The sequence below is a fragment of the Dromiciops gliroides genome, chromosome 5 (genome assembly GCF_019393635.1).
Source record: "Dromiciops gliroides isolate mDroGli1 chromosome 5, mDroGli1.pri, whole genome shotgun sequence".
In the NCBI taxonomy this organism is placed as follows: domain Eukaryota; kingdom Metazoa; phylum Chordata; class Mammalia; order Microbiotheria; family Microbiotheriidae; genus Dromiciops; species Dromiciops gliroides.
Window position 1 is genome coordinate 180,513,196 of NC_057865.1, and position 17,004 is coordinate 180,530,199.

Below are 17,004 nucleotides of genomic sequence, written 5' to 3' on the forward strand. Positions count from 1 at the left end.
AAAATGACTTGCCCAGGTTGACTTGTAACAGTGTAAGAGCTAAACACATTCATAAGCACATGAGCCTAGTCACAACCAGTATGTGTTACGGAGGGGAATAATATTGTTTACTAAATATGAGCTTAGTAAGTATCTGTTGTTTAGCTTGTGAAATAGAAGAATAGTATTTTATGTCTAGTTTATTGTCTTGAAATTCTAACTTTCATTGCTCTTTGAAAACAAAATTTAAAAATCATATTAGGAATTTAAGTATTTACTATACCTAATTTTTACTTTGCCCCTTACATAAAATGTGTGAACATTCATTATACCCATTTCTTGAATAATGAACATTGTTTACCATACTTGCAGTGTAAATGAATCAGAGCCTTCTTTTGAAGCAACCAGAAGGTATTATTTCTGTTTTCACTGTGCTTAATAAAAAATAACTTTCTCAAACTTTCCTTGAAACTTAATCTTTGACTCCCTAGTCATTTTGTTGTTTCTTTTCGTGTAACAAATCATTCATGAGAATGTGTTAGCCAAGTTTTAAAGGCAGTGGTTCTCAACCTGGTTAGGCACAGCTATCAGTTTAATAGAAATAATCTCACTGGGTCAGAGAGTTCCCTTATAGTAACTTGCATACATCTTGATTTCAGCTAAAGCTCATATTGGGATAATTTTTTTATACTTTTTACTTTTTATTTATTTATTACCAAATTGGGATTGGGTTCTGTCCGCATAAAATGACAGGTGGGAATGGGAACTAAATAATAATGGAACATTGTAATCTTCCATTCAGAAAAGAAAGGAGACCCAGAAGAAGCAATGCTAAAAACCCTAAAGAATCAGAATGGGTTCTTGTGCCCAAGGTTGATCACCACTGTATGAGTATAAATACATCCAAGAAGCATATCTGCATATATTACATTCTCACATCTTTTAAACTCTTAAAATTGAAATTATAGGACAATAGTATTTCTAACTAATATTCCATATACTACAAATGCTATTTCTTTCTTAACCTTAAGTTGCACTTACTGATTTCAAACTAACTTTAAAAGTTTGACTGAAAATTGAAGTGGCCCTCAAATTCCATTTTCTTCTTTAGTCTAAATCTAGGGGTAGTTTCTTAATTACTGACTATCTGATGCACAGACATCTGGTATGATTTCCAAGATGACAAAAAAGATAACTTTGTAATCATTTTGTTGTGTAAACTCAATGTGTAAATAAAATGCATTTTACTTAAATATATTTTTCTCAAAATATTTTTATGAGAACAATGTCTTAGGTTAGTGTAATATGTAAACATTCAAAATACATACTTCTAAAATATGACTAAGGCACAAAACATATTAATTTATTATGGTGCTGATGAAAGTCTACCCTTTTTTTTGAAGGGTCATCTGCAGAAAAAAAAAATCAGTGCATAGAAGTAGTGACTCAAATAGAATTTTAAAGATGTGTGGCTATTGAGGATCATTCATGGCTATTATATTTAATGACTTTTAAACAACATGTATATTTACATTAACCATGAAAATTAGTTTATAATTTTGTATTTTAAATTTTACTTTCCTATAACATGGACATTTAAAGTTTAAAAGTTTACATTTAAATGTAATTTTTAAATATGTAAACTTTCTACATAAAAAATGCACCTTAAGTTCCAGTTTAATCAAATGCTACCCCCTTTAAGTTAGGTATTAACAACACAACTAATTAACAAGATTGGTGGGTTTTTTTAAATGTCCTCTTTATACCCTTTTTTATTTGTTTTTAGACCTTCTCACTTTCAGCTAGAAGTGAAAAAAATGCACCCTCTTTGTATCACTGTTTTGTCATTTTATTTCATTTTGTTTTGTTTTTGCAGTAGGAACAGATACTCCGTGGCCTATGCAGCTCAGAAGCCCTGGCTATTGAATGCTACAGTAGAGGAAAATATTACCTTTGGAAGTCCTTTCAATAAGCAAAGGTGATTATGAATTCATCATCAATACTAGTCAAAATACAAAGGACTAATTCTTTTTAATTTGTGTGACTACTGTTTTTCACATGTTCATCAAATAGATCTTCCCATTTCCCTGATTTCCCCCTCCTATGCCTGTTTTCATGACAAACCACCAAGATAAAGGGGATCTCCACAAGAAAAATAATATTGAGTTGAAAGTCTAAATCTATCTTTCACTATTCGGACTCTCGTCTTCACATGTATATATGTATGTACAAATCAACACATGTGTATGTATGAATATGGAATTAATAAATACATACATATGCACTTGTGGTGGGAGTTAGGAAAATAGAAAAGTAAGAAGGTATTTGAAGGGGAGGGGGTAACTCGATGGAGAGGAAGTACCATGATGGGACTCAGAGAAAGGATTCTAGGCAGTGATAGTAGCCAAAGAGCACTGTCTAGCAGCAGTTTAGCAGTTTATTAGGCACCATCTATCCAACAGTGAGAAGGTAAGCCCACAGTGGTTTAGCTATCATTTTGTATCTTTTTTGTTGTTCTGAGATCCTATTATTCTTATGTCCCCAAACAGTTATCTTCATTAGTACAAGTAGAATGTAAAAGAGAGATCTGAATAATTATGTAGAATATGCAGGAGGAGCATTCTAGGAAGTTGGAACAATCTAACAAAGTGAGGACTACCCAAGATTCAAGATATGTTTAGGGCATAGTGTGTTCTTGACTTTTCTATTCCTGTCATATTCCATCATTCTCTTAGTTATCTAAGCTAAAAACTTTGTAGTCATCCATGATTCCTCCGTTCCTTTTATACCTCACATTCACATCTGACTGAAGTAGAGAGTTATTTTGTATAAAGGGAATATAATGTTGTAAAGGTAGTTGGAGGCCAAATTATGGATGGCCTTGCATATAAGACTAATGACTTTGTACTTTAAACTATAAACAATGCTATATTTCTTCAGGTTTTGATCATGGCAATCTTTTGAAGGAAAATCAGTCTGATGGGAAGATGTAGAATACAGTAGAACTGGGAGGAGAATACTAGGGACATGAAAACAAGTTATGTGTCTTTATGTGAGGCAATTATGAGTTCTAGGCTAGTATGATGACAGTTGGAACCGAAAATAAACATAGGTACAAGAAATGTTTTAAAGGAAGGCTTGATAAGATATTATGAAGTCAAGGATGACTTCAGAATTTCAAAACTGATGGAATTTAAGAGAAAAGGGAAACTCAGGAAGAACTAGTTTAATGGAGATGGGTTTTGAATGTGACAAATTTAGAGACATCTATAAATGAAACAGTCAATTGACTTTGAGACTGTAAGTCAGGAGAGTACATAGGAGTTAAACATTCTGAATTTTGAGTCCTCCACATGGAAATGATAGTCAAGGGGGAGGAAATAAACATTTATTAAAAGCTTAGAGTGTGCTAGGCATAGTGCTAAGTGCTTTACAATTATTATATTATTTGAGCTTCATAACAATCATTATTGCCATTTTACAGTTGAGGAAACTGAGGCAGAAGAAAGTTAAGTGACTTGTCTAAAGTCACAGAGCTATTAAGTGTCTGAGGCTAGATTTGAAATCAGATCTTCCTGACTCCAAACTCAACACTATCCACTGCATTTTCTAGCTGCCTCTGATGGGGTCATGAGAGCTGATGAACTCTTCAAGGGAAAGAGTGTAGAGAAAAAAGAGCCTAATGATTTGCTGTATCACCTGGCCACAAATATAAGCAATTTTTTGTGTTTCACTTAAGGTATATACAGACCTTAAAAAGAATGAAACTTGGGGCAGCTAGGTGGCACAGTGGATAGAGCACCAGCCCTGGATTCAGGAGGACCTGAGTTCAAATCTGGCCTCAGACACTTGACATTTACTAGCTGTGTGACCCTGGGCAAGTCACTCAACCCCAATTGCCTCACCAAAAAAAATAATAATAATAATAACAAAAAGAATGAAACTTGCACTAACATTTGTAAACAACCTACAACAACATGATATCATCTAATTTTGTCTTGCCCAAGATTAATACGACTACCTTAGAGCTACCAAAATCCCAGAGCTTAGTTACTGAGCTTTAAAGCCCAGGACTAAAATGTATCTTTTCTCCAAAGGTACAAAGCTGTCACTGATGCCTGTTCTCTTCAGCCAGATATTGATTTGTTACCATTTGGAGACCAAACTGAAATTGGAGAAAGGGTAAGTTAAAAGTTACATAATCCATGTTGATATATATAGTTTATTCAAATAAAAGACAATATGGAGAAAAGCCTTCTGACTTTTCACATTAATTTCTCATAAAGTATGATCAGAGGTGAGAACCTAAGCAGTGGGTATTTCACTAGTCTCAGAAACAGAACTAGAAATGGTCTCTCATGTTGTACAACCCTTGGCTTTGGAAATAATGGCTCCCCATAGTAACTACACTGAGAAAACCTCCAATCCCTTGATCACCATAATAAATACTTAAGGAATTTTCCTGAGTCCTCCTCTTTTACATACCACCTCCCACCCCAAAAATTATAATTCTGTTTCAGAAAGGCTGTCTTTTATGGGTCCACTGAAATGATTTTGAGAGTCTGAATGAGGGTGCTCAAGATGAATCAAGACAGGGGGCATCTAGATGGTGCAGTGGATAAAGCACCGGCCCTGGATTCAGGGGGACCTGAGTTCAAATGTAGTCTCAGACACTTGACATTTACTAGCTGTGTGACCCTGGGCAAGTCACTTAACCCTCATTGCCCTGCCAAAAAAAAAAAAGATGAATGAAGTCAAGTAGGGAGAAATTAACTTAGAGGAACAATTGGTCTTCCATTGCTGTAGAATTCTGATTACGTGCTGCAGATATAGTGGGATAGAGGGATTAAGGAGCATCCTTGGTAGGGACAACAGCTAGGAGTTTTCAGGGTAAGATTAAGTATTCCTGGAATATCTCCAGAATAATAGTACCTGTCCCATCTAGTCATTGGGTTAAATGTAGAATGCTTATAATAACCCCTCAAAAACAAAATTTGGCCGGAAACTGATGTTCAATACTTGACTCAATTAAAAAAACATTTATTAAGAGATTATTGTTTTCTTAATACTGTGCTAGGCACTCTGAGAGTTACAAAAGAAGTATGAAATGTGACATATTCCTGTTCACCAAAATGCTTTTTATTCAGTGTTTTGTTAAATGTGCACAGTTTGTTTGCACATCAAGATTGTTGACTATAACTTTTTATTCTGTGGTCCTATAGTGTTTGTTCCCTGACAAAATGCCCTTTTATCATTATGTAAAAATTGCCTTAGACCTATCTCTGTCTGATATTCAAGCAGAACCTGAAATATCATCTCTCTAGCCTTTGATTACTTGACCACCAAGAGAGCATGTGGCCAAGCAAAGGATCTTTCCTGAGACAGTAACTTGTAACATAAATCTAAAGTAAAGAATTGATTACTAGTTTTAGGGGAAAGAAATGTAATAATAATAAATGTGTAATTATTATATTTATTATTATATTTCCTTTTTATAAATAATACTGATGATTCATTTATTATTATTAAATAGCCACATATCTACAGAACAAAAGTTCTGTTCATTAGTAAATATAAAATTTGTCTTAAGTTAATTAAAATTTTGGTCAGTAGAGTTATTGTCTTATGAATATACCATCAACATCAGAGGGAGTTGAGTGATACAGTGGATAGAACCCTGGGCCTGGAGTAAGGAAGACCTGAATTCAAATTTGACTTTAGATACTTTCAAGCTGTGTGACCCTGTAGAAGTTATGTAACTTCTGTTTGCCTTGGTTTCCTCAACTATAAAATGAGGAAAATAACAGCACCTCATTTGCAAGGTTGTTGTGAGGAGTAAATGAAATAATATTTGTAAAGTGCTTCAAACTGTGCCTGCCTGGCAAATAGTAGGTGCTATATAAATGCTTATTCCTTCCTCCTTCTCTTCCCCTTAGAAGTGATTTAAACTCATAATATCAGAAGTGATTAAATTTCTAATAGTAAGAAGAATGGTTTTGTTTAAAAATAGCTTTGACTTCTACAGCTTGCTGTATACAACTCATTTTGTTTGCTCAAATGACTGATATTTATCATCTATTATATTTATTAGGGGATTAACTTAAGTGGAGGCCAAAGACAAAGAATCTGTGTAGCCAGAGCTCTCTATCAAAACACCAACATTGTCTTCTTGGTAAGAACATTTCTTTTGCTTTCATATTTAATTTTTTTCATCTTAAAGAAGTAAACATTTAGAGACTAAGAGGAGTCTTATTTACCAAAGAAAACATGGATTAAAATGATTGATTTATAGAACACATGATTAGGTCAGGCAGAGAGGACACAAAAGGATAAGATGATTATAGTGCTGAACACTAGCTATACAACATTATGGGATGAGTGCTAAGTGGCTAAGTTTTCCTCCCAGACAACTGACTAGTCTAATAAATCACAACTGGTTTGATGGATTGTAGTAATATATATATGGAAGGATTTAAATGCTACAATTCACTTTCACATGCTTCAATTTCAATTCATCATATATTTCAAAAACATTGACTCATGCAGGTCTTCCTGATGCCAGGCCCAGCATTTTACTCACTGGACAACCCAGTTGCCCCTGTGCTTTATAGAAATGCTGACAATTTTCAGGATTTAATGTAATTTCTTCCTACCTTACTAATGGTATTAATGATCTCAGTTGTTTCTTTGCTGACTAGCTGGGGGTTTTATGTAAACCATTTATCATTTGTAAATAGGTATACTGTCTCGTCTTTGCTAATGGTATTTTACTTGGTATATTTGTTATTGTTGTTACTTATAGAACTATATCATATAAGTAAGGCAAGGAGATCTCCTTGTCTTGGCCCTGAATTTATTGGGAAAGTTTCTAAAATTTTTCCATTGAAAATAGTAATAACTTTTGATTTTAGATAGGTTCTTTTTTCATATTAAAAATGGCACATCTTAGAAAACTGAAAGTTCTTATGTTACCCATGAGAATACTTTAATATAATTATAATATAATAAGAAAACACAGCACTTTTAAAATTTGTTGCTATTTTGTTACTAATATTTTCTTTTTTGCTTGGTTATTTATTTGTTTTTTTTAAATGAGTGTCTTAGAACCAGTAGCCTTTTGGATGATTTATGCTACAGAGAGGTAAATAGTCAGAGAAGCACCTTTTATTTAAGCCATTTAAATTTAAAACACAGTTAAACTAACCTACAATTTAAAAATATATTCCAAACAGCAGTATTTTGCAAATTTTTAAAGAGATAATGCAACTGTTTGTAGCAAGGGAAGTGTTTTCCTTGTTTTCTTTAAGGTTTGGAGCTAAACAAGTTTTAAGGGCAAGAAAAAGTAGATATACTTAACTAATTCATTCTAGAAGGGTACTAAATCAGATTACATTGGTTATGAATGTTTAAAGTAAGTTTACAGAATAAAGCAATTAAAATTTTTGTCCCACCACAGTTCAAACATTTTAAAATGGGCCTCCTATGCCTATTTTTCCTTTCTGGTGTGTATGTATGCGTGCGTGCGTATCTAAAATTTTTCCTTTGCAAATAGTAATAACTTTTGATTTTAGATAGGTTCTTTTTTCCTATTAAAAATGACACATCTTAGAAAAACTGAAAGTTCTTATGTTATCCATGAGAATATTTTAATCTCACTAAGAAAATAACACTTTTTAAAATTGTTGCTATTTTGTCAGACACTGCTTTTGTATTATGTGCTTCGGGTTGCTTTGCTTATAATGAGATTGCTTAGTCTAATTGTTTTCCTAATGTTCAGCCATATTTGTATTCCTGATATCACTCCAGCTTTGTCATAATAAATAATTTTTGGAAATATTACCATAGTCTTTTTTACTAGAATTTTATTTTAAAATTTCTACCATTATTAGAAGTATAATTGCCTCATAGAAGGAATTTGGTAACATATTTATTTTCCTCAATTATTAAGAATAGGTTTTATAACAGATATTGATTCTCCTTAAATGTTTGATGGAATTAATTTGTAAGTCTGCCTGGATGTACACAAATGGCCTTTTGGAAGGTAGTTTCTTGATGGCTTGTTCAATATCACTTTCTGAGACTGATCAGCAAACACTTATTAAATGCTTTATTTTATGCAAGGCATTTCATTAGGTAGACTATTGGAACCATATGGTATATACACGAATAAGTATAATACATAATCAAATGTAATCAGGGCAAAGAAAAAGTTCAGAAAATGTTCTAGGCAAATTTTTGGAAGAAGAGCTCACTTTCAACTTGAGGACTCAGGGAAGACTTCAAGGAGGATGACAGGATCACAAATACAGAGCTGGAAGAAACTTCAAAGACCATCTAGTCTAGATTCCTCCCTTTACATATAAGGAAATTATGTACCAGGGAAGTCAAATGATTTACCTAAGGTAACACAGATAGTAAGTGTTAAGTGAGAGAGGCAGGATTTGAACCCAAGTCCTCTGACTCCAGAACCAGCATGAGGAGTCAGTACCTGAGCTGTAGCTTGAGGAAAGGGAAAAATTTTAGTAGTTGGAGATGAGGGAAAAGTGTTTTCCAAGCATGGACCATGACCTACTAGGATTTCCCATGGGGCAGAATGGGCAGGGAACAGTTTGTTCCAGTGGCCATAAAAGTGACTGAAGCAAGTGCTATGGAGCACTTAGGCATCAAAGATGCCAACATCATCCCTTCTATCATGTACCATCTCTAATCACCGTGACTTTTGTCTTGCCACTGCACTTCAGTGACTCTGGAACAGTGAGGCTGATGACTCTGTGCAATTCTAACTTACTTAAATCCAATGCACAAGCAAGTCCTCACCTCAAAATATCATTAGTCCTCTTCAAAAATGAAGGATGAACAACAACTACACACAGAGGCAGACAATGATAGGACCAAGTTAGGTTAACAGCCAGTAACACAGAGTGTCTAGAATTTAAAGTATATGTAAGAGAATAATATGCAATAAAGCTATGAAAATAGGCTGGTTTCCTTGTTGTCCTAAGTGTCAAGCTTAAAAGTTTACATTATATCCTCTAAGGAATTAAGGAACTCCTGAAGGTTTTTGACTAGGAGAGTAAAAGGGTTTAATGACCTGAATATTAGTTATCCCAGCGACAGTATGAAGAATGCTCTAGATGATGGTGAGATTAGAAGGCCATTACAGTAGTCTGTGCAGGAAGTGATAAGGGCCTGTATTGGGGTCGAGGCAGTGTAAATGAAAAGAGGGGATAGATATGATAGATATTGTGCGGATAGAATTGACAGAATTTGGTAACTGATTGGACTTGAATATTAAAGAATAGTGAAGACTAGAGAACTACTGTTTCTAGGCTGAGTGGAAGAATAATAGTGTTGTCAACAGTATGGGGAATTGGGGTGAATCAGATACTGCCCCCCTCCACCCTGCCTACTGCTTAACCAACTCCAGTTCATCAGTGCCTCTCTTAAAATCCTCCTCTCAGACCTGAGCAAATTATTGCACATATATTCTGGCCAGTATAGATTTCTGTATTTTATGTGGTCTGCAAATTATATTTATATTAATTCAGTCTGAATTTGCACTTTCTCTTTAGTAGTTACATTAGTTTTGTGAACATCTAAGATTTTACATAGTTTTCCCATTATTTCCAAGATAGCCTTCTCCCATCCTGTATTCCAGCAGTTTAGTTTTTGAACCCAAATGCAGGATTTTAGACTTATTGTTAAATCAAATCTGGTTTGTTTTGGCCTAGTCTGCCCCATAAAAATTTTAAACCTTGGGGTGTCATCAATTATATTAATTATATTTCCAGCTATCATTAGAATATTTGATTACCATGCCATTTCGATGTCAGTGATTTAAATTCATCGTTTTAAAATGTCAATATCATATAAATGAGTTATTATTTTTTATCATTGCACTGTTGTGGCCCATGTGGTAACACAATCAATAAGAAAACCCGGGAATCTATTTAAATCAATATACTAAGAATTCTTAGGCATGGTCACGTGGTCAACAAATATATCAAATAGTCAGATTTATTAATAACAGGAATTATTCAGTTAAATAATATAATTTGTCTTTTTCAACATGTTTCATTCCCTGAGGTTTCAGAATTCTTCCTCCTAAGCAACAGTCCTGCCATACTGTCCGTCAGTCAATACACTGTGCATCTCAGATGGTGATACTCCTCACGTTTCTATTAGAGCTTTAAAAAAATCATAAACTTTAACTGCCAAATTACATTAATTACATCATTAAAGTAACATGTATAATACTATAATATGTCATACATATTAAAATGTAAACATTAACCAAATCAAAAGGCCCAATGAAATATACTTGTTCCAGTAATACTGTTGAAATATCATTACACTCTTTTGTTTTGCCATAAAATCTTTGCTTGTTGCTGTTTAAATTACTACTACCTTGACTTGTCAAGAGAGAACAAGAAAGAGAAAGGAAGAAAAGAAAAAGAGAAGAAGGAAACTAGATAACAGAGAAGTTCATGAGATCACAGAGCTAGAGCTAGAATCAGGGGTGTGCTAGTAAATGTTTAGCAACTCACTCTCCAAAAAAAATGCACACACTATAGGTTTTTAAATTTTAATCTGAATTATTAACATATTCTCCATCACTTTCTTAAGTCTAGACAATCAACAAAACAATAAATCTAGCCCCGATTCATAGCATTTGCCAATTTTCAAGGCATAAGTGCTCCCACTAAAAATTTAGCAATTGGCTGTCATGAGCCAAGACAAATCAGCTCCAGCACACTGGAAGGGATCTTAAAGGTCATCTAGTACATAAAACAAGTCCATCCTCATTTTATAAATGAGGAAACTAATGCCCATGGAGGTGAAGTTACTTGCCCAAGGTCACAGAGGCAATATTTGAGCCAAGGTCCTGACTCTATTCCACCAAACTATTACCATTATGCCTTTTCATCAATCCAAAGAAAACTAGCTCATGAAAACTCAGCTCAAATCCATTTTACATTGCTTATTTACACGCTCAGAATTTACCAGAAAATGGGGAGTACTCTGGGAATTCTTTAGCCTCTGTTACAAAAGGAAATATTTTCTTCTGCTCTATTGGAGCCAGAAATGAGTCCTAAAGACATCTGGATTATAACCATGGTGGCTTCCTGAATTACCCAAAGCCAACATTTTCCTAGAGACTCAGTCTGAATAACTGCAGCTGCTTAGATAACCCAGCAGCCTCTCTGACTAAATGGACCACTGAGATGTGTCCTCGATAGTGAGAGTATTCTTCAGTGTCTGAATTGTCATCTAAACCTTAAAATATGTATTTTTAGATATTTTAGGCTTTCATAATAATCAGTGTTCTACATTTTTATCATCAAATAATTCTAATATCTCATAGTAACTTCGGCGGTACTTCAGATTTTATGTGTTGATGATATTTCTGTTCATGACATTACAAATAACCAGATTTTTTTCTGTTTTGCATAGCATGCTTTCTACTTTTTCTAGAAAACAGCTTGCTTTCATGGCATATTTATATATAAAAATCAGCTGGGATATGTCCCAAGGTCAATGTAGAGTTAACAAGCAATGCACCGAGCAGCTTTAGACATAGAATGTTACCTGTATGGGAGCCCTGAACTTGCAATTTCTCTCAAATGTGCAAGCATGACCTTGAATAAACTATTATTATCTTAGAATGGGTGGGATAAAGACCTAGTGAGTGAGTCAGATAGCATTTATTAAGTGCTTTCTATGTGTCGTTCCTTGTGCTAAGTATTGGGGATACAAAGAAAGGCAAAAAAACATAATTCCTCGCCTTAAGGAGCCCACGTTTTTCCATTTAACATGCAACTATATACATACAGACATGATATATACCAAACAATTGGAGAGTAATCTTAAAGGGAAGGCACTAGGGTGTGAAGGGAACCCAGAATAACTTCTTGTACAAGGTGAGTTATTAAGGGATGAGATTAGTAGAGGTGAGTAGAGAGAGAGCCTTGGAGAAAGCCAGTGGAAAGATTTTGAATGTGAAAATAGTGTCATGTGAGAAGAAAAATAAGGCTGATAAAGGGGCATTCTCAATACACATGTCTAGATCATAGAATAGGGAAGAAAGGGGGGCAGCTAGGTGGTGCAGTGGATAGAGCACCGGCCCTGGAGTCAGGAGTACCTGAGTTCAAATCCGGCCTCAGACACTTAACACTTACTAGCTGTGTGACCCTGGGCAAGTCACTTAACCCCAGTTGCCTCACTAAAAAAAAAAAAAAAAAAGAATAGGGAAGAAAGGTAAGAAAGGTTAAGATTGTGATGGGGCTTTGAAAGCCAGAGGATTTTTATCTTTGATCCTAGGTTAGTAGGAATATGACATGTTATAAGAAAATCATTTTGGCAGCCAAACGGAGGGTGGTCTGGAGTAGGGAGAGACCAGTCATAAGGGTATTGACTAATGTTACAAAGGATTTAATAAATAATAGCAAACCCGAAACTGACCTGTTGAATTTTTTCAATGATATAATTAAGCAGTTACAAATGGCTGCTATATCTTAAAGAAAATTATTAACACAAAACAGAAAGTGTTATAATATTTTATATTTAGTATAATTTTCTTCTACTTAGGAATCATGCTAAATGGGTCACACTTATGGTTTTTAGTAACAAGTAATAAATGGATGCAATCATATATAGGGGCATGTCTATCACTTCATTTTACCTCTTTTGGTAAAAATTAATATATCAGTGACACATCTATTCATTAGGTAGTTACATAAGGCACTGGCCAAAAAAATAAAGAAGACTCTCTGAAATATCTTTCTATTCTCTCACACAATAGTGGCAGCACCTATTGAACAACAAAACTAAACTATATACTATATAGCTGAAGATCTCTCTCTAAAACTTCCTGATTTTTACCTTTTAAAATGCTATGTTGCTATGATCATTTTTTTTAAATGGCATTACGGGCAGCTAGGTGGCGCAGTGGATAGAGCACCGGCCCTGGAGTCAGGAGTACCTGAGTTCAAATCTGGCCTCAGACACTTAACATTTACTAGCTGTGTGACCCTGGGCAAGTCACTTAACCCCAATTGCCTCACTAAAAAAAAAAAAAAAGGCATTACTAGTTTTTTGTATTATCTTAAATACATGAGTATTATCTAAATACCTGAATGTGATAGATATTTATGCAATCAACTATAATATCTTTTACAGAAATTCAATATTATTTCTCAATTAATACATATTTTTCTAAAGTCTATTCTAAAAATCTCAATCATTTGAAGGCATAAAATTCTACTTTTCAAAATCATGAATTTTTATCTTATTGTACTTCCTTATTTCTCTCACTACAAGTTATTTCCCTCTACATACTTTCTTTAAGCACAGTTCTCTATATTCCATCTGTATGCCTTTAGGACTGGCTAAATCCCTCATTCCAAGAATGCTCTTCCACCTCTTGGAATCTCTGGTTTCCTTCAGAACTAATCTCAAGTGCTACTGTCTTCAGGAGTCATTTCCTGGTAGTGCCTCCTAAGCCAAATTATTTTATATCTGTACTCAATAAGTGTTTGTTCATTCATTGAATACTTTTAAATTTTTCTTCATTAAAAAGATAAAAAGGAAATAGTCCAAACCCCTACATTTTTACATTGGAGGAATACAAACACATACACAAATAAGCAAATGAAAAATAATTTCTGAAGAGAAAGAACAATAACATATGTATGTATGTGGAGGAGACTGGAGGATGGATTAGCTAAGGCCTCCTGTGGAGCAGACAACACTCAAGCTGTGTTTGAAGAAATTTAGAAATTCTATGGGGCAGCTAGGTGGTACAGTGGATAGAGCACTGGCCCTGGATTCAGGAGGACCTGAGTTCAAATGTGACCTTAGACACTTGACACTTACTAGCTGTGTGACCCTGGGCAAGTCACTTAACCCCAATTGCCTCACCAAAAAAAAAAGAAGAAGAAAAAGAAAAAGAAGAAATTCTGTGGAGTGGATTGAAGAAAGAGTCAGTCAAGAACTAGGAGGTCACCTTTGCAAAAGCATGGATGTGGCAGATATCAGGCTATGTATGGAGCATATTTTTGAGAATAGTTTGATAGTACATGAAGAGAAGTAGTATGGGGGCAGCTAGGTGGTGTAGTAGATAGATCACTGGCCCTGGAGTCAGGAGAACCTGAGTTCAAATTCCGGCCTCAGACACTTAACATTTACTAGCTGTGTGACCCTGGGCAAGTCACTTAACCCCAATTGCCTCACCCCCCAAAAAAAAAAGAAGAAGAAGAGAAGTTGTATGAAATTAGACTGGAAAGTTATACAGCAGTGGAGGGTTGTTGTGGAGGGTTTTCCATGCCAACTCTCCATGGTGTGGGGCTGTACTTAGAGGCATTCAGGTATAGTGAATAAAGAGCTTGTCTCAAAACCAGAAGACCTGGGTTCAAGTTCCCCCTCTAACACGTACTGGTTATGGGATCCTGAGCAAATCACTTGCCCTTTCTGTGAGCACTGAAAGGAAGTCTCTAAGACTTTACAGGAAAAAATACTGACTTGGGGGAATAGAGGGAATTCTATCCATGTAAATCAGCATTTTTTCTTTTTTAACCTGGAAATTATGCATACTGATTAAATTTTAGATAAAGTCTCTATCTCCTTTAACTACCAGATTAAGGATGTTGTACTTTATTCTAGAGGCAATGGGAAGTCACTGAAGATATTTAAGCAGAGAAGTAGAAGAGATCTTGAATAGATCTGAACCATGTTTTTGGAATATTAAATTGTCAGCTTGTAGAATATGGGTCATAAAAGAAATTAGAGGCAGTCTAATGGGGGCAGCTAGGTGGTACAGTGAATGAAATACCAGACCTAAAGTTAGGAAGACCTGAGTTCAAATGTGGCCACAGACACTTACTAGCAGTGTGACGCTAGGCAAATCACTTAATCCTGTTTACCTCAGTTTTCTCATCTATAAATGATCTGGAGAAGGAAATGGAAAACCTCTCTACTATCTTTGCCAAGAAAACCCCAAATAGGGTCACAAAGGGTTGGACACAACTGTAACATCTGAATAACAATAGAGGTATGGAGACCAATTAGAAGCCTTGTAAGAGGGAAGGGGGCGGGGAGGGAATAAACATTTGTTAAACTCTGAGCTATGCACTTTACAAATATTATCTCATTTGATTCTGACAACACTGTGAGGTAGGTTATCACCATTTTACAGTTGAGGAAGTGACTTGCCTAGAGTCACCCAGCTAGTAAGTTGTCAAGTGTCTGAGGCCGGATTTGAACTCAGGTCCTCCTGAACCCAGAGCTGGTGCTTTATCCACTGCGCCACCTAGCTGCCCCTAAGTAAACATTTTTAACCTTGAAAACTGAAGTTTCACTTGAGTGGTGGGATCAGAATGAATAATGCAGCCGAATGAGAAATGAGAGAGAATGGAGGTGACATGTATAGAAGACCCTTTCTGAGTATTTGAGTAGGAAAGGTTGAAGAGGTTTAGGACAATGTCAGGGTCAGGATCAAGTGAAATTTAAGCAAGAGGGAGACCTTTGCATGCTTGAAGGTGGTAGGAAGGATGAAGTGAATAAGGAGAAAGTGAAAATGAGAGAAAGAGAGGGAATGATCAAGGAAGAAAGCCATTGGGATTAAGAGCAGGATTGGAGGCCTTGCCCTTGATGAGGAAGGAGAAAGGACAAATTTCTTCATCAGAGCAGAGCAAAGAAGAGAATAGAGCAACAATGAAATGTTTTAAGGCTTTAAGTTAATAAGTACTCATTTATGAATATTTATGAGACAATGTATAATTTATAATTTGGGAGAAGAACATTATACCAATAATTTCATCTGAAGTTTTCTAGAAGAAACAGATTTCTAAATTACAACTTTTCCTCCTCCCCCCACTCCCAACCCTGTTTGATTGATTCAGGATGACCCATTCTCTGCACTGGATATTCATTTGAGCGATCATTTGATGCAGGAAGGGATTTTGAAATTTCTCCAAGAGGACAAAAGGACACTTGTTCTTGTGACCCACAAATTACAGTACCTGACACATGCTGACTGGGTAAGAGCTGGGAAGAGATCTTTGGTGATTAATTTTCTCTGTATGGCACCTTACATAATTTATTTAGAATTTTGTTTTTCCCAAATTACATGTAAAAACAAATTTTAACATCGATTTTTAAAACTTGGTGTTCCAAATTCTTTTCCTTCCTCCCTCCCCACTCCCCCTTAAGAATTCAAGCCATTCAATGTTATACATTTGTAGTCATGCAAAACATTTCCACATCCTTACACAATTAATTGCTTGAAAACATTTTCAGTGATTTTAAAGATAAAGATAATTAAATTTTGCTAGTTAAGATGTGAATATAATTTGTATAATTCATTTTCCTCAGATCATAGCTATGAAAGATGGTAATGTACTGAGGGAAGGAACTTTGAAGGATATTCAAAACAAAGATGTTGAGCTTTACGAACACTGGAAAACACTTATGAATCGCCAAGACCAAGAATTAGAAAAGGTAATTGTAAATTGGCCTGAAACATCAAGATGTACTGGATGAAATGTTACCTAATCCTTGAAACTCTCTTAGAAGAATATCACCAATTCATAAGTTCAACCCAAAATTTGCTACATGCTTATTTCAATAATCAAGATAATAGTATGATTTAACATACAAAATTCTAATGATTTTATTATAGATATCATATCCAAATATATATGTTTTATATATTTTGTGAAATGAAATATATATGTGTGTGTGTATGTATGTGTATATGTATATACTATATATATATAGTTACATGTATATAGGGTATACACATATATGTAAGTTAAATTTAGGCCTCAAATGTTATTTGTGTCACCTGGCTTATCAATTCAGATAAGCCACTTGACTTAAACTTTTTCATTTCCCTCCTTCTTTCTCAAATGCACAATAAGAACTTATTTAGACCCCATGGCATTTCTTAGGCAAAGAATTTCAGACAAGAGCCAAAATCACACTGAAAGAAAGGAATGAAGGTGAAGCAAGGAAATGATTATAGAA

At 34.9% G+C, this 17,004-nt stretch overlaps 1 protein-coding gene across 7 annotated transcripts in view; it reads left to right on the forward strand.

The window, feature by feature from the left end:
- Positions 1-17,004, forward strand: part of ABCC9 (ATP binding cassette subfamily C member 9) — a 196,940-nt gene that overhangs the window by 102,402 nt on the left and 77,534 nt on the right. For 4 of the 7 annotated variants that reach the window (XM_043967998.1, XM_043968001.1, XM_043968000.1 and 1 more), the window contains exons 18-23: positions 352-390; positions 1,856-1,957; positions 4,077-4,161; positions 6,071-6,151; positions 15,879-16,016; positions 16,351-16,476. In XM_043967998.1, the coding sequence (XP_043823933.1) occupies positions 352-390; positions 1,856-1,957; positions 4,077-4,161; positions 6,071-6,151; positions 15,879-16,016; positions 16,351-16,476 (571 nt within the window). The remainder of the gene's footprint in view (positions 1-351; positions 391-1,855; positions 1,958-4,076; positions 4,162-6,070; positions 6,152-15,878; positions 16,017-16,350; positions 16,477-17,004) is intronic. The other 3 variants (XM_043967999.1, XM_043968003.1, XM_043968004.1) reach the window with 1 other exon arrangement.